General features: G+C 36.1%; 1 protein-coding gene and 1 long non-coding RNA gene across 3 annotated transcripts in view; one reads left to right on the top strand and one right to left on the bottom strand.

Annotated features, from left to right (window-relative positions):
- Window positions 1-17,990, bottom strand: part of LOC141377492 (uncharacterized) — a 42,984-nt gene extending 24,994 nt beyond the window's left edge. Inside the window, exons 1-3 of one of the 2 annotated variants that reach the window (XR_012389674.1) lie at window positions 17,752-17,990; window positions 12,551-12,661; window positions 6,907-7,204 (exon numbers count right to left, since the gene is read on the bottom strand). This is a non-coding gene — a long non-coding RNA (uncharacterized lncRNA). The remainder of the gene's footprint in view (window positions 1-6,906; window positions 7,205-12,550; window positions 12,662-17,751) is intronic. The other variant, XR_012389675.1, reaches the window with a different exon arrangement.
- Window positions 6,662-9,788, top strand: phox2bb (paired like homeobox 2Bb). Its single transcript, NM_001014818.1, is given in 3 exon segments — window positions 6,662-7,123; window positions 7,809-7,996; window positions 8,312-9,788. Coding segments are annotated over 3 exon segments (855 nt in total). The 5' UTR covers window positions 6,662-6,882; the 3' UTR covers window positions 8,738-9,788.
- Window positions 17,991-18,548: the final 558 nt, after the last annotated feature.

Raw genomic sequence — 18,548 nt, 5'->3', positions numbered from 1 at the left:
AACAAATAAATATTTTCAAAAAAATAACTTTAATAAAGGTATATCAGATTAATTATATCAGGTTAATTGTGTATCTTATATATTTTTTTAATTACTGAGTTAGGACACTAAAGATCAGATAAAGTTCACTCATTCATTCATTTTCCTTTGGCTTAGTCCCTATATTTATCAGGGGTGGCTGCAGCGGAATGTACCGCCAACTTGCATACTGTATGTTTTACACAGCGGATGCCCTTCCAGCTGCAACTCAGTACTGGGAAACATCCATACACACTCATCCACACACATACACTATGGCCAATTTTCATTAATTAATTTTTGGCTTAGTCCCCTTATTAATCAGTGGTCGCCACGACCACCAGATAAAGAATAATTAAATTACTGTCAATTTTTTTCTCTTTATGTCAACAGGTACCTCATGTTTAATTAACTACTTTTTAGAACATTTGTCCATAATGTAGCTATCTTAAAAACATGAAAGCTTTTAATGAGAATTAAAAAATAAATAAATAAATAAAATAAAATAAAAATTCACAAAGTGCAAACAGCAGGTGGAGCGAAAAACAATAGTAATTCATCAGCTCTCCCGGCAGAGCCATTCCATTAAACTGCATTAAATAAGTTTGAGTTGATCTAACACCGTCGACTCCCAAAGCATTTCCATCTCGCACTATTCATTCTCATTTATGTTCTTTACAGCTCTAAAACTGAAGATGCTGACCGTGGCTAATTTATCAACAACATCAGCACATGTTTATCGCATTTTGAAGTGATGCTGATGAGACAAGAGACTGCAAGACTGTTGATCTAACAAACTTATACACAATAATGCAAGTTCATTTTAAACAAAGTAGTCTACCCAAGAAAATAAAAAAATTATCATTCCTAAAAAGAATGTTGAAAGATTTTGTTTTGTTTATCCAGCAACGCAAAAGAACTACATCTGAATATTTTTTAGTGAACTGTTCCTAAAATAACCATGTTGTCCTAGTACAAAGACCATTTGGATAATCTAAAGAACATATTCAGGGCTGGGCGATATGAGAAAAATGCAATTATTTTCCATATTGAATATAAAAATATCAATGTAAGTTGTTATGCACAAAACTTAGAGGGTCAATTAAATGTTGCACATTTCCGCTGTTTGATTAGCTCTTAGAACAATATAGAGAGAAAAAAAGTCCAGAGCTTATTGTTATTGACAAATTATATCGCGATTCAATATAATATCATTTATCAGCGCAGTTCTATTTTCCATTAACAAAAACATCGAGTGGTTTCACGTATTTTAAAGGTTCGATCAATGCTAATAAATTATCTTTATATTTATGCTTATAATTTTAAAACTTACGGACTTGTAAAGAGAATGAACAATCAGGATTTTATATCAGTATAAGTAGGCCTTTTAAGTGAAGAGAAAACTAAAGAGGAAGAAAGCTATCCAGGCCTACCAGACTGTGGGTTCAAATGTTCATGATCGCTGGTTGTGTGACCCTTAATGTCCGTTTTCATTCATCAAAAACATTTAGTTCACTGCAAGACAAATGCAAAACTCAAAAAAATATGACACGGGTCACATATGATTTATTGTCACATATGGCGATAGAAGAATGCCGGTCATTGTTTTCCCAATAACAGACACAATGTTCATCAGAAACTAGACTGAGCAGACATAGAACTAGAGTGACTGTTCTGTCATGCAGACTTGATATGGAGTTACCTTACAAAGTATTCAAACTTTTGAGATTTTCAACCAAATTTATAGTGGTATCATCTACTTTAATTTTGAAACACACCATTAAGAAAACAATAAATTTGATGATTTAATTATATAGGAGAGCTACAGAGAGTTGGCAAAGGCAAATTTAGCACTTGACAATAGATTGGTTGGTGTGGACTATACAGTAGCCTAATTGCGATTCAACCTTCAAGGCCAACAAGCAGCCCCTCAGAGACCAGAAGGGATTTTTTAAAACATTAAAAACCACTCAATCATTCTTGATGTGCTGCTGTGTCCCCTTTAACGTAGCTGGTCATTAATCGCTTAATTCCAGTAAACCTTCGCCCTATACAATAGCCCGCTGTCTTTCGCTAATGCATGTGTGATTAAGCATTTATCTCAGCGCACGGGCGATATTAAGCCAGCAGGTCCTACAGAGACCCAAATGCCTTCGGGGGGCCGACCAGCCTGCTTGTGTAGCCTCATGGAGACGGGCTCTGGTTAATGACAGTGACCCGAGCTTCATCGGCCATTCTATTCAACCATTATAACGGCCTGCCGGCTGATTTATGAGATGGGGGCTAATAATTGTCAATTGCTTAATGTGGACAACAATGCCAGTGTGTTAAATAAAATATGCCCCCTCTCACTCATTTGGCCTCGTTTGTACGAATGACCCTGCCGGACTACTTAAGCCATGTTAAAACAAACAGCTATGGTTCCTAAACGTTGATAGACAACTTAAAAGAGACACTTAAACCGGACAGAACTTAAATAAATCAGTTTAATTTAAGATTTACGCATATTCATTAAAATTGCAAGAAAGTCAGTGATTAGCATTTAGACTGCAATTTTCAGACTAATTAATTAGGTGAATCTAGTATCAATATTGCATTAAAGGTAGACTATCGCGCACTGTGCAGAAGACCACAGGCGACCATGTTTATTAGGCCAGCATTAGAGAGTAGATGTATATGTCTTCTTTCCGCCGGACAGTGCTGGATTTGGTGGAATCTAATGAGGGTCACTGTTAAACCAGCGTTACACAGCGCGGGATGAAACGATGACAGGGGACTCCGATAAGAATTTAATTCCATCTCATTTTAGACGATTTTATGAATCAAATTCTTAAACACTGGCAAGAGATTAAATAATCACATCTTTTCAAAATCTTATTTGGGTCCGGTCGATGCCATTTCTTCTCCCGTTAATGTCGACTTAGAGGTTGGAGTAATTTCGTAATTGATTCCGAGCACAGGATCTCAGCGGGGCCAGAGCCGCGTTAGAGGGTAATATGTTTGCTAATACTGTCCCCGCAGAATAAGATTTTTATGCTAATCCGCTCCTCTGAAGGCCATGCATCATCGTGGTCACTAGGGAAGGCCGTGAGCTGAGATGGCCGTAAGAAAAGGATAAGGGATCTGCCATCCCGGATACACAGCCGGACCACCGCTCACATCAATAACGGGGTCTGGGCCTAATTCCCCCCAAAAAGGCAAGTGCTTATATCTGTAATTGTGAATACAAGTTGTTTAAAAAACTAGGAAGAAAAAGATAGTATAAGCGTACTAAAAATGCAGTCGCAAGTTTTCTATTAGGCTAAATTGTCGTCATCCTTAAATTGGGTAAAACCGTTTTGGGAAGGTAAACGTTTTTTCCCAGGTTTATACGATTTTATATTTGTTGTACCGAAGTTGTATCGAAAAAGGTTACTCGCTATTCAACCTTACAAAAAGCATACTGTAATGTGATATCGTGCACGTAAATAAAAATACAGTGTAAATACTACTACTATTACTACTACTACTACTACTACTACTAATAATAATAATAATAATAATAATAATAATGATAATAATACTTCTTGTTGTTGTAACAATGCAATTTGCAAATAGGCTAAATCTATTGTTTACTGAAGAATGCCCTTTAGTTACAGAAACAATTTAGAGAAGGCATCTTATATTTATTGCAGACTGGGTAAAGAGCAATCTGTAGGCTATTATAAATTATTATTATTATTATTATTATTATTATTGTTGTTGTTGTTGTTGTTGTTGTTGTTGTTGTTGTTGTTGTGTTGTCGTTGTTGTATAATTTAAGCAAAAGTAATGAAGTTAAGGGAAAAAATAAGATTTGTAATAAATTAAAACAAATATCACCTTTATATAATAATTTAATGCAATTTAACCATGTTATTAAATATAAACGACAGAGTTTAAATAAATCCAAAAGTAAAGAATAAAAGTATAATTTACAAATAAATAAATTATTAAAATATTACATGCGCGCAAAAAAATGAAACCATATTAATTTCCCATCTAATAATCCGAGGATTTCCTCAACACTGAGTGAGACGTTATGTGTTTTATCTGACAGCAGTCCCACCCCTCTGCCTCCCCACTTATTCACTCCTCTTTTTTTCTATTCTTTTGCGATACTGATTCGTCTTATCCATCCTCACACAAAGGCATTTTGTTATTCCCTTTGTCCTCCTGCCGACCCGCATTCCACTAGCACAGAGCAACTCAGAGCAGGCGTACAGAAAATTAAGAAGTCTCTGTCGAGCCTTCTAAACTTCCACCCCTATTGTCAACCACTTTGCAACCAAAGATTTAGGATCTTGCGAGCCGCGCAGTTCTTTGATTTATTTAAGTGAAGCCATATGGACGCTGTTATTTATAAGTCATTAAATCACAAATTAACCTCTAAATTACGGTTATTGAACCATTATCACACTGTTAATCACTGATGGGGTACAGTTTTACGGTTTGCTGTTAGAAAAGGGCTTAATAGAATTCTCCGTGCTATTGACCTGCTAACAATATTATGCCGGTGCGCGCAGATTGAACTGATTTATAACAGATTATAGCCAAGTGGGCCCAAATAGCTCCTTTAGAATAAAGTGTGCGCGCGGCCGCAAACGTGTGTACATGTTTTCTTTGAGCTTGGAGGTGGACAGGTCGCTCATTCAAACAGTAATATCAAAGGTTTCACGTTGACATTTTAGTCCGCCCAACAGATCGCAGAACCAGTTGATAGTATGAAAGGAGATGTTGAAAATATAAAAGATGGGCGTTTCGGTGGCTGGTGGACCACAGAGCATGAGAATAAAGAGCTGTTTGAATAGGGGAAACGGATGGTAAAAGCTATAATTGTATTTGCCTCGGCAAAATATCAGAAAGGACTTTTCTCGGCCCTTTGTATATGTTATTAGATTAATTCCTCGCGATGCCTTCTTTTTCTTTCTAGGCGCGTGGAGGGAGGACGGTGGACCAGTTGGTCTTTGGTTTCAGTAATCAAATTAACCATTTGCTACATCTTTTAGTCACAACTCGCGTGTAGAAAGAAAAAAATTAACATAATAGGGGCCGGGTTGTATCAAGAAAGACTGAACTTTTTAATCGTCATTTATCTTTCTCACAAAAAAGACGAAGCTGACTGAAGGACAAAAAAAGAATTTAAATGGTGCAGAAATTGTGGAAAAAAAAATCTAACTATAAATGCTCATAAATTTTAATTAAAGCTTTTTTCCCCTCTGTTGCATTTCGCATTGAAAGGGTGGTGCGCATACAGGTGCATCGGTCCTTCATATTTTTTTTTAAATGCACGCGTGCGCACACACATAAAACATTGTAGCAAATAGTGGTAATTTTATAGACTACTATATTTGCGACATTTTAAGTATTCCTTTCTATTCCATAATATGAAACAAGTGGTCAAAGATTTATTTATTTTTATTACGGTGATAACGAAGTGAGAACAAATCTTGGATGATGAAATTCTCTATAGAATATTTTTAATTCTTTATACATTTGGAATAAATATATACACGGTCCGTACCACAGCATGTCATCAAAATCGTGCATAATATAATAACAAATCTTTTATTTTTTACAGTTTTACCTTAATCTTATCCATGTCTTAACTACATCGTGCTATCCCCAAGACATACATGCAAGCGCCTTGTTTCCACTATAAAATTATGTTGTGAAGCAATTTTTTAAGATAAGGTTTGACGATTAAGCTATTTTGCGAATTTGCATGCCGCCCTCATTATTAAAGCGTACACTTACCATTAAAGAGTAATTACAGCTATTACAAAATGCAGAATAATTGCAGAAATTACTTGGTTAAACTACAAAAGATAAAGGAGCAATGTGATCAATTTAATCAAAATTAAATGTGCGTGCGGAAAATTTAACTTTTACCCAAAGCCGTGTGTGTGAGGGCAATTTACTATTATAGGCTACTATTGATCTTTTCAGCTGTCCATTGAGGAAAATTTTGCTTTTTAACTAATGTTACCATGCTATTGCTAACGCGTCACTGATATTTGCATTGCGCACTTGTTTCCGGCTACATTTTTTAGTTACAACTTAAATATTCTGCTAAATAAAGCATAGCTAGAATAACCGCAATATTAGTCTCTTCGGCTCTAGAAAATCAGCAAGTGCCAAAGCAGAAAAGTGTAAAGGCTGAAGGAAAAGTAAAGGAGACGAGGAGATACTATCGAAAATTCAGCCCAAGGTATACCACCGGTTTAAAGGCTTAAAAGCTTGGGGAAAATTGGATCAGGGAGAATCGTCACCCAACTTTCATTATTTCCAAGTGGTGTGATTGAATTAAAGGGCAAGATGGCGGTTTGAGCGAGAGGGCTATACGTGGTGGAGGGGGCTGGCGCGTAATGGTGGGGTATTAAATTCTAATTAGAGATGCAGGGGATCAATGATAGGGAGGTTGGACAGCCCGATCCCCCAGTGCCAGCCCAATAGACTGATGAGTTATTGTCATGTAAAAAAGCGCTAGCAATAAGACCCAAACGCCGTGCTATTGTCCAAGCGGAAAGAGCCAAGTTTATTATGAGGACTATATGCTCTAGAGACCTGGGGCTAGGCGGCTCCTTGGGAGGCTTTTCATAAAACAAGGCTCAGCTCCTATAAAGGAGGGCAGTTTTTGAGCAGGCGCCGAGCAGTGCACATCTACCCACGGCACGAGCCTCTTTTAAACCTGTAAAAATTCAGCCGTCACAAGCTCCCCATCTCCGTCTGCGTTTTGGCTTGCTTTTTTCATGTGCTCCTCACCAATTTAATCCAATTTGAATTTGACGTTTGTGTGTATTTTTCCTTGGGAGTGCAGCTTTCCTTCTCCACTGAGCCTTTTCAATGTATAAAATGGAGTATTCTTACCTCAATTCCTCTGCCTACGAGTCCTGTATGGCCGGGATGGACACTTCGAGCCTGGCGTCAGCCTATGCGGACTTCAGCTCCTGCAGCCAAGCCAGTGGCTTTCAGTACAATCCCATCAGGACGACGTTTGGGGCCACCTCCGGGTGCCCGTCGCTTACACCGGGCTCCTGTAGTCTAGGCACCCTGCGGGACCACCAGAGCAGTCCGTACGCCGCAGGTAAGCCCAGAGTCACCTTTCACAGTTCGCCAGCTGAGAGGCACGAGAATCATGGCCCCGGTATATAGGACGGCTTGATTGCTTTCGAAAATGGAAATGTGTTTAGTATTTACCAAACGAAATTTGCTTACACAAATGAAAGAATTTATCACGTTAGAAGCGATTGCAGGCAAGAGGTAATTCAGTTACGGGGTTACACTATCCCAGTCACACCCTAACCGCCAACAAAATTATCTTAAGCTGCCAAAATGATAGGCATAATTTATTTACTTTGCGATGAGACATAAACCTTCGAAAATAATGAAATAACCATGGACTTAAGCTCATTATTGACACTGAATTGAAGTTGCAGTAGCAACAACAGAAGAGATAGAAGCATTTATGACAACTTTACAATTCAGTCTCCAATAACATTCAATTAACGGCATTTTACAGATAACAGGATTACATCTGACTTTTTATAACCTTATCTTTTATCACGATTTGATCTTATCTTACACGATTTATAATGCAACTTCTAACTGTATTACTTAGTTTAGAAACTTTTTTTCAATTATTTCATTTTGACATTTTTTACTTGCTGTCTGAATCAACAAGTTGCATACTTTAGATTTAATGTGACATTTTAGGTAGCCTACATTTTACAGGATATTTGTCTAACATTTGACTTGTGTCATTTCAACAGTTCCCTACAAGCTTTTCACCGATCACGGAGGCTTGAATGAGAAGCGAAAGCAGAGGCGCATTCGGACAACTTTCACCAGCGCGCAGCTCAAGGAGCTGGAGCGCGTGTTCGCTGAGACTCACTACCCAGACATTTACACACGAGAGGAGCTCGCGCTTAAGATTGATCTCACCGAAGCTAGGGTGCAGGTGGGACATTCTCCGCTTACTTATTACAACTATTTACAGAAATAAAGTATTGTTAAATATTAGCAAAATACCAACTTTGCTTTAGTGCTTTATTTTCATTTTTCGTGTCTTTAATAAATCAGTACCGTCTTATAATTCCAATGATTCACATTATAACACAAAGTGCGATTTTCAATAATGATGCTGAACGTTCTATATTAATACAATGCACATTCATTTATATTAAAACACGCAATTTTGTACAATGAAGATTAAAGTTCAATGAATAATGAATAATCTAATGAGTAACCAAAATGTGATGCGTATTTTCCGCAGGTGTGGTTTCAGAACAGGCGCGCCAAATTTCGCAAACAAGAGCGCGCAGCCGCCGCAGCAGCTGCTGCAGCAAAAAACGGCACTGGGAAGAAATCTGACTCGCGAGAAGAGGACAGCAAAGAGGCAAAGGCTACCGATCCTGACAGCACTGGCGGGCCAGGGCCTAACCCGAACCCTACCTCCAACTGTGGTGGACCGAGCCCCACAGGGGGACAGGTCAGTGCCACAGGAAATGGCCCGGTTGAACAGGTGAAGACGTCAGTGGCCGGAATGGGACCCACCGCGCCGACTCAAGGTTGGGCCTCAGCCCCGGGCACCATCACCTCCATTCCGGACTCTCTGGGCGGACCGTTCGCTAGCGTTCTGTCCTCATTACAAAGACAGAACGGAGCCAAAGCCACTTTAGTAAAGACCAGCATGTTCTGAGTTAGTGCTTGATGCAGAAAAGAAGCGACGACCGCGAGATTCAACAAACAAACAAGAGTTAACTCTAGAGACTGATTACTGAGACGGAAAAAAGAGAATGCCAAAAGAAAGAGAGAGCCCTGTATCTCTATTCACTAGTGAAGAAAGAATAGACCATCTACGGTAGCCATCCGACTACTTTCAAAGCCACTGGTTTACACCACAAGCTGGATAATACCATCACTTACACCATGTTAACACTCGGACTGTTTTGTTTTGGCTTTGGTCGTCGACAAATCTGACTAGTGCAAGTAAACTAACCGATAGACTGCGATGTGCGCTCCTGCTGCAAAGAACACTCAACAAGGACTCATGAAGATACAATGTCATTATTCAGTGTCATTATACTTGTCATTATATCTTGGCGCCATAATTCTTTGTTTACATTGACTTTAAACATACCAATAGCGCAAGTTACACGTCTGTGTTACAGAATACTGCCAAATGTGGCACTCTGTTATATATTTTTACTTATAAATTTACAAAGCCTTAGAGCCAGGAGCTCTGCAAACATTCATCTACATATTTACTATTAATCAAGGCGAATTGTTCTTCAAAATGGCACAAGTACATACTTCATTGTTGACAGGAATACGTAAATGTTTTGTGTGTCTTTCTACAGCTGTGTTTTTGTGGCTCAAATTGTATAGTGTTAAAAAGTATTGACGTCCTAGATAAACATAGACCACATCCCCCTTGTAGTTCACTAAGTCTTTATAATGTTTTACAAGTTACAACTGGCGCATTCTTTGGAGGGAAAGGGAATGGATGCAAAACATTGTATTTATTTTCTATATTATTTGCATGTTGTCTTCTCCGTCCAATTTTATAATGATTTCACCTATTTTGTGAGCATAATGTAACATGTTTTTTGTCCAGGATTTGAGAATTATTTATATGTAGGTAATGGATGCTTATATTTAAGAAGGAAATATTTCTACATGTGCACATAGTTTTTCAGGTGTACCATTGACATGGCTGTTGATGATAAAAACAATTATGATGCTGAAAATAATATTGTCCCTTTTCTCTTTAAAGTATCCACTTTAATCAATGTGGGGTGAAGGGCGGGGGCATAAACAGTTTTCTGAACATAAATTCAAAAGACCTTTGACTTATTACGGAGACCGAGGAGGTGACTCTTCAGCACCTTGGACAGCCGCACAAGGTGCCGGGCGGCTAAGTCTATATTGGCTATGCGAGAAATGATGCGATAATACACTAAAATACAAGACACTGCTGTTTCCGCAGTTATAACAAAAATATGCACATTATATTTTACTAGAATTTTACTTTAAAAAAAGATGCATCATAAATTCGAACATTTATATCTCTCACAGTTTGTTTTTGCGAATGCGTTTGCTTTAATCGACCATACATCACTATTATTATTATTATTATTATTATTATTATTATTATTATTATTATTTTATAATAGTATCGAATAGTATTCAATAGTGCAACTTATTAAAATAATAATAATAATAATAATAATAATAATAATAATAATAATAATAATAATAATAATGCTTAAGTAGCATAATTAGCAGAATGATTGAATATGATGTAAACTCGGTATTGCAAAGCATTTAATGTGTTTTATTGCAATGTCATTTTTTCTTCGCAATAGACCATTTTAATGTGGTCATGTCATTGGCCCATGAACATTTCCTGCTTGATATCATACTATTTCATAACTGTAACAACAGACAATTCAATCATAACCAAACATTAAAACAGCTATCATAACATTGTTTATCAATATGTGGCTCTTTTTGGATCCATAGAAGCTATAGAAATTAAAAATATAAAACAGGAAATACGTTGGGACCGCTGTTTTTGTTTACATCCCTCAAAAAGGTATAGGGGTTCTGCTCTTAGGCTATATAGCATCACTCTAAACGATATTCATCTTTTTTCGACACAATGAGACATTTCGTGCAGCCCTAAAGCATCAGGTTTAAAATCTAAGAAAACCATATTTTAGAGACTGCCACTGACAAAAAATCGTCAAAAAAAGGAAGAACGATGAATCACACATTTTTTGCACACTCGTAAATAAAGGGTGAAAAATAATAGCTAAATAAACAGGGCAGCGAGCTTTCCGATAATGGTTTTATAGAGCGTTTTCTGTGAGGACAGGAACATGATTTTCCCTAAAAACCGCGTTTTAAGTTCTTGCCTATTTGAGCGTCGCTGTCTGTTTACGAAAGTGCTGAAATGTCTGTCGTTTAATGTTATAACCTCATTATGGCCAATCCACATTCGCGTACTGATAAAATAGCCTAGGTCTTATTTCCTTAAAAAAAGGGTTTAACTTATTTGTGTGATCTTTTTGTAAAAAAAAAAAAAAAAAAAACTAATGCAACAATTTATTACATTTTTACAATGTGTTTTCTAGGTTTTATTTTCACTAAAACGTTTAAGTTTATTAAAAAGTGCAAAGAATAGGTGAGTTGGAATCTGTGTTTCCTGCATCAATATAAAACGTATTTTGAAATTGTAGGGACATTTACAAGCGAGGCTTTTTCTAGTGATAACGGTGACATATACAGGAACTCTGATGTAAAAGAACAAAAGGCTTTACAAGTTGGAGGAGAAGAGAATTGTAGAAAAACATGGGCTATTTGTTAAGCAATAGATCTATAAAACACTATTCGCGTGTTGTGTTAAACTGGCCTATTTAACCATACCCTATAAAACCTAACAGCTTTAACTGTATTTTAGTTAAAGTAATTTTGCGTTAGCATGGCTGTAGATAACTATAGCCCGTAATTCTATTTCGAATATATATAAATCGTTTTTACGTTATGCGTATATTCGTTCATTCATTCATTAATTCCACTGCGTGCTCTGAGTGGTTTTCACTGCAAAGTTGAATATTCTAATTTTAATCAAAGTTTAAACCTGCATATAAAGTAGCATATAAATCACATTGTCTCTACTGATGACCATCACAGAAGATCCCCCAATATTTATGCAATAGCATTCACTGAGTGAGCGACTTTCTGTTTTTTAATAAGAAAATAGCAATAAGTATAGCTTAATAATAATAATAATAATAATAATAATAATAATAATAATAATAAAGTGAAATGTAAATTACATGTTACAGCCTCGATACATTTTTAGTCTGGTCTCTATTACAAAGCGTTGAACCGATTCTAAAAAATCCCCTTATTCAACAGCAGCACTAAATCTCACTAATTTCGCCCTAAACAAATTCTTCATAGAACTTCACTGCTACATGATAACTGCATCTTGTAAACTTGAAAAATGGGAAATATTTAATAATAATAATCAATGTACCTGGAAATTAAAAAATACAAAGTGAAGATTGATTTTAAATGCTGATTGAATGAATGAATGAATGAATGAATGAATGAATGAATGAATGAATGAATGACAAATTATATTTGATTTCCATAAAAATATGCCTACTCAATGCCAGCCTGTAATGCGTGTTTAAAGTGAGAAAATAAATAACCAACAGGCAGCTTGAGCGGTTTCTTAGTGGGTAACACAGAAAAGAAATTTTCCGAATAGGTCTAAATAACTTTTCAGCCTATTTATATCTTATAGATTATTCACATGTTTTGTTGGCCTATTTTCAAAATAAATTAATTTTGTAAATGCGTGTATTTTCAAATTCTATGATATTTAAATACATTTTCACGGAGTAATTGTGCCCATTCCTAATTTAATACAATAGGTCCAGGGCGCACACAGACAAAGTGAAGGTGATAAAAAGGATTGGGTGTTCATTCGACTCACTTTGTCAGAAGCTGGAGCACTGAGGGGGACTTGTTCATAAGGATATTTTGGGTTATCATGTTTGTTGGTGCTGGTGACGTCATCCAAAATTGATTTCAGATTTCATAAGACCTGCAGATTACAAAAGAAAAAAGAATAACAATGAGGAATTCAATTTTCTCTATGCAGCAAACACACACTACGTAGCAAAGACGGCATGATATAAAGCACCTACTAAAAGGGTGGGGCCAACACAGGATTTAAGTTGGGTTTGAGCGCCCTCTGCTTATCACACACGGTAACAGATAAAGCGAGGTTGAGTTCAATCTTTTACAGTATCTGGTTCAAACCCTTTGGATCTTTTGTTTTGCTGAACACAAAAGACAATATTTCGAAGATTGTTGGAAACATGAAACCATAGACTTTGTTTTTGCAATTTATACAAATGGTTACTGTTTCCAACATTTTCCAAAATATCTCCTCAAACTGGTTTGGAGCAAGTCAAGGGTAAATAAATGATGAAAGAATTTCAGATTTTATGTGTACTAGGTTCCCAGAACATCCTACAGATATAATTTCATTTGCAGATCATGGGATTTGCAGCTCATTACCATTTTAAGCAGATTTTTTATTTCTTATTTTTATTTGAACAGAGGTGGTTTATCAGTTGCAATAAATCACAGAAATCATTATTTTATGCTCAATAAATGCAATTTATTGTTTATTAAATGCAATTTCTGCACATTACACAAATTTCAGCTAAAATAAAACTTACTTTTTTGGTTTTGGCTGTTCATTTACATGGCACCAATGATTTGGTGGCCTGATAATATTCATATAACCAGAACAGCAATAAAGAGGACAGAGAGATACAAGTGTTTGTGCAGCTCAAAATAGAGTGAATATGCCACCTCCTAGCCTGACATGCTAAATACAGCATTTTTCCTGTCTTTGGATATCCATCTAAACAGAATTTGACAACCTTTCCACTTCTTTGCAAAACTTTTCCGTTTTTAGTACACCATTGTTCTGTTAACATGCCCCTAATTTGTACATTGATCAGCCAGTATACTATAGTGCATAATGTTACATCTGTACTATACCTTGTTTCCCTGTGCTGACATGAAGCAGGGGTGAGGCCAGAAATGTTTTAATTGATGGGCAAATAACCCCATTAATGATACATACATAAACACACACATGCAAATCATATCAGAATCAAATCAGATGTGCATTATTCCTAATAATTCAGTGGCCCCTCATCAATTATTCCACTTACACTAAGGATATCACATCTAAAGACATTTGTCAGGTTTTTGTTAAAGTAGCTCTTGTGTGTGTAGCACTAGTTTTATACACAGAGTGTTGTGAAAAAGTGATCACCTCTTTACTGATTTCTTATTTTTCTGCATGTTTGTCACACTTTAATGCTTCAGATCATCAAATAAATTGTTATATATTAGTCAAAGGTAACAAGTAAACACATCATGCAGTTTTTAAACAATGTTTTTATAATTAAGGGTAAACAAAATATATAACTATATGGCTCCGTGTGAGTGTTTGCTCCCCTGTTAAAGCCTAACTTAGCTTTGGTTTATCACACCAGAGTTAATTTTCTCTAGCCACACCCAGGCCTGATTACCACTACACTGGTTTACAATTAAGAAATCCTTAAAATAGGACTCTTCTGACAATGTGAATTAGACCAAAAGATCTTTAAAAGCTAGACATCATGCAGAGATCTAAAGAAAGTCAAAAACCAATAAGAGAAAATAATTGAGATCTATACCTGTATGGAAACGGTTCTAAAGCCATATCTAAAGTTTTCAGAAACTTTCAGCAAACCACAATGAGAGCCATTCTATACAAATGACAAAACATAAAAGAGTGGCTCATCTTAGTTTTGCCAAAAAAAAAAATCTTGATGATTCCCAAGACATTTGGGAAAATAATTTGTGGATGAACAAGACAACAACTTGAACATTTTGTAAGGTCTGTTCCCCATCATGTGTGGAATTGAAGTAACAATGCATTTAAAAATAAAAACATCATACTAAGAATAAAATTTGGTGGTTTTAGTGTGATGGTCTGGGGCAGCTAATTAGTGTTGCTGTGATAAATGGAACCATGAATTCTGGTGTGTGCCAAAATATCCTGAAAGAGAATGCCCGGCCATGTTAGTGACCTCAAGCTGAAGTAAACTTGGCTGAAGTGATTCAAAGCACAGCAAGTCCACTTCTGAAGGGCTAAAAAAAAAAACAAATTAAGATTTTGGAGTAGCCTAATCAAAGTACAGACCTGAATCCAATTTAGATAACCTGGCATGACCTTAAAGGGTCACAAAACACCAAAACCCGTTTTTTGAGCTGTTGACAATCGTATATGTGTCCCACACTGCTAAAAACACTATTACGACACATATATTTGACTAAAAAGTAAAAATCTTAGCGTGTATTCTAGCGTGTAGACTGGATGTCTGTACCTGAGAGTGCCTTATTACGTCTCTGAGTGTGCTACATTCATTCATGAGTAAGACTTGGTTCAAACCAATCAGCACACTCTATTGTGTATGCGATGCAACTTTATTAATATGCATGATCGCTTCGAAGACTGTTTTTACCTGAAACAGTGTTAAGATGGCAGAGAGATGACACGTTGTGTTGCCAAAACAAGTGGGAAAAGAAGAAAAATTGTTTGGAGATACGGGTCGTCAGTGTTGCTTTTATAATTTGCCGCAACGAAAGTTTTGTTTTCATTTTCCAGCTATGAAAGCGCATCTGGACTCACGTGTGGATCAGTGCATGCGACACGCAGCAGAAATACGTTTGTATGGAACATTTTTTTTTACTCGAGAGCTTTTCACATCTGGAAATTGTGAAATCCAGATTTGCTGCTCGTCTCCTTTTAAAAAAGACACAGCTCCAGTTGGTGTTATCAGTCCTGTCTCTACAGATTTGGTAAGTGTGTGTGTGTGTGTGTGTGTGTGTGTGTGTGTGTGTGTGTGTGTGTGTGTGTGTGTGTGTGTGTGTGCACGATCAGTGCCCTTTCTTTGTTCATTTAGATGGCAAAGTTATAGTTCGTATAGTCAGCAGTACTCTTTCAGTGTTTAAAGACAGACCTTAGTCAAATGATTTCTAAGTTACCTAGTTTACAGTACAGTAATATCACTACAATATTATGGACTGAAAGATCCGCTGTAATAAAAATTTGCTCTTCAAGTGAAAACATGTAAACACTGCAAGCAAACTATTACAGACCGTCGGGTTAAATTTTCGTCGCATTTTGCGACAGGATAGTCTACACACACACGGCTTTCTGACCAACCGAGTACATCTGAGTTACCGAGAAATACAGAGGTTTTTTCTCTTATATGAAGAGAACCTTGACCTAAATGTCTTGAATTTTTCTTTTTTCTTTCTTTTTTGATATTTTGGTTTTTAAAATAAGGAAATTAGTTAGGCTGTACTACTCAGACAAATTGCAGAATAAAAAAAACAAAAACTAAATCACAAAATTTGTGATAAAATTATTGATGGTTTTCCTGAAAAAAACATGATTTTTACATCCAGCCTCTAGTTATCCATAAAAAAAATCACATCACTAATAAAGTTTTATAAAAGCCTGATCATTTAAATAATTTTCCAAAACAAATTTAATCACCAAAATACTTTAATGTTTAATTATATTTCTTAAATTCACTTATCAAGTTACTGTATCCAGCTAAAATGAGTGGTTCAGTGCACTGATAACACAGTTAATGACTTTGATTCACCCTTCATGGTCCTTTTACCTCTCTACCTTATCTTATCTGTCATCTCCCCCACCAACAAAAGAGTGAAAAAGGTAAAAAAAAATAAAAATAAAATGAAGATACATCATTTGTTTATTATAAAAAATGATTAAACAATGTTTCCATAGAAAGACTCTTAAGTCATATAAAATTTAAAAGAACACTTGTCCATTGCACCACCTATATCCATATACAAGGTGTTTCCCATTGACAATAAAAATTTTTTTTAAAAAATTGTACAAAATTTATTACAAAGCTGTAACATCATTTTAAATTTAATTTGAACAACCATGTCATTGATAACAGGGTAAAAATAGAAAGTAATTCCCATTTTTATTCGACTTATAAAATAAAAATAATACTTTTAAAATATCCAGCATCCATGTAAATTCAGCAAGTATAAAACCCAGTGGACAACAGGCCAATCAGAACCCAATACAGAGTGTTGTGTTACTCATGGTGCATGCCCTAAAGCTGCGGTCACACTGGACTTTTTACCCCATAGACTTCCATACTCACGCGAATGCGTCAGACCAGAAACGCAAGGTCGTGCGACAAGTTTTGCAGTTCACTGCATTGCAAAGTTCAAGCTTGGCTTGACCTGCAAAATCACATCACATGATTGTGTGAGATCAATTGAGGATCAAAACATGACCTCTCTACAGAAATTTAAAACATGGACCAATAGCTCGCATTTTTTAATGTCTAATGATCTTGTTTATTCCCACCCCTTTTCGCAGCTGTATACTACCGAATTTCACATGCTCAAACCTAAGTGTGGCTGCAGCTTTAAGATTTGCATTTTGTCATGTTCTACGCCATTCAAACCTGACAAGCTGCCTCGTCATCAGGTGATCACCCAAAACAAAGACTGATATGTTGCACATGGGATCATTAATATGCAAGCCCCAGGCTGCCACCAAGTCAAAGTCAGATGCAACAGTTTGTCTTCTATGCATTCACTGGTTTCTCAGCATCATAGATGGGTAAACTTAAAATCTGAATTTTTTTGCATTATCCTAAACCAGGGGTGTCCAAACTCGGTCCAGGAGGGCCGGTATCTTGCATAGTTTAGCTACAACTTACTTCAACACACCAGTATACCGAAGAGCTTAATTAGCTGTTTCAGGTGTGTTTCATTAACGGTTGGAACTAAACTCTCCAGGACACCGGCCCTCCAGGACCGAGTTTAGACTCCCCTGCCGAAAACCAATGAGGAAAAAGTTGAATTAAGATTTTAAATTCTGATCAAAAATATTTGTTTTTCTCCCATTACAAAACAGCAGCCCATGTTTCATTCAGATCAATTGAGAATTGTGGACATGTCTTATGCAGTTTGTTTTGGAGAGCATTTATAAGCACAAGTTTGTTTTGCTTTCGTTCCACAAATATTCATAAATAGGTGATAGCGAACACTTTAAAGTTAGCCTACCTTTGTAAAAGCACTGCAGACATTTTTATCGTCCGTAAGTTCGGTTTTATTTGTAGACGTCCGAATCATCGCAAGGAGTTTCATCTGGAATATTTTCAGTTTAATCCTCTCAAATAAGAGACTAAGCCGAAAAGAAAATGAATGAATGAATCCTTTAAAAATACCGACTGATTGATAGTTTCTCAACTTCCATATTCTGCAGTATCCTTTCCTCGTAGGTGAATGAAGTGGGCGGGACTAACGGAAAATAACGAATCATCGTTTTGACAAGCGAATTCACCTATTAGAAGAGGGAAAACTTAAGGCACAAAAAATACATAATTCACGTAAAAACTGGAGATGTAGTTGTTTTTAAAACTAAACATTCCAATTTTTCTTTAACTATATGCATATGTTTTTTTTTTTTTTGGTTTTTTGAAATATGATAAGAAGTTGGAAAGTTAAGCTTATGTGATTAATCTTATCTTCTGATCATACTTACCAAGTTTCATATCCATTGTTGTAAATTTAGCAATCAGAAACCTGTTTTTAGTAGTACTTAAAGAACTACATATTTATATAAATACCGTACAAGGAGAGTACAAACAAAAAAGCTGTTAAAACTGTATATTTATTTGACACTTTTAAGTTATTGTGAGTTAACAGGGCCTAGCATTATTTATTTGTAATATATATTTTTTTATCTTTTTTGTTATATTATTTTGTTTTACCTATTAAGTTCTTGAATCTCTATATAATTTTTTATACACTTTTCATTTTTGCATATCTGTGGCATGTATGTATCGTTCTTGCATTAA

Source organism: Danio rerio, chromosome 14 (assembly GCF_049306965.1).
Source record: "Danio rerio strain Tuebingen ecotype United States chromosome 14, GRCz12tu, whole genome shotgun sequence".
Classification (NCBI taxonomy): domain Eukaryota; kingdom Metazoa; phylum Chordata; class Actinopteri; order Cypriniformes; family Danionidae; genus Danio; species Danio rerio.
Note: the sequence above shows the minus strand (reverse complement) of the source record. Positions and strands in the feature narration are given on the sequence as shown.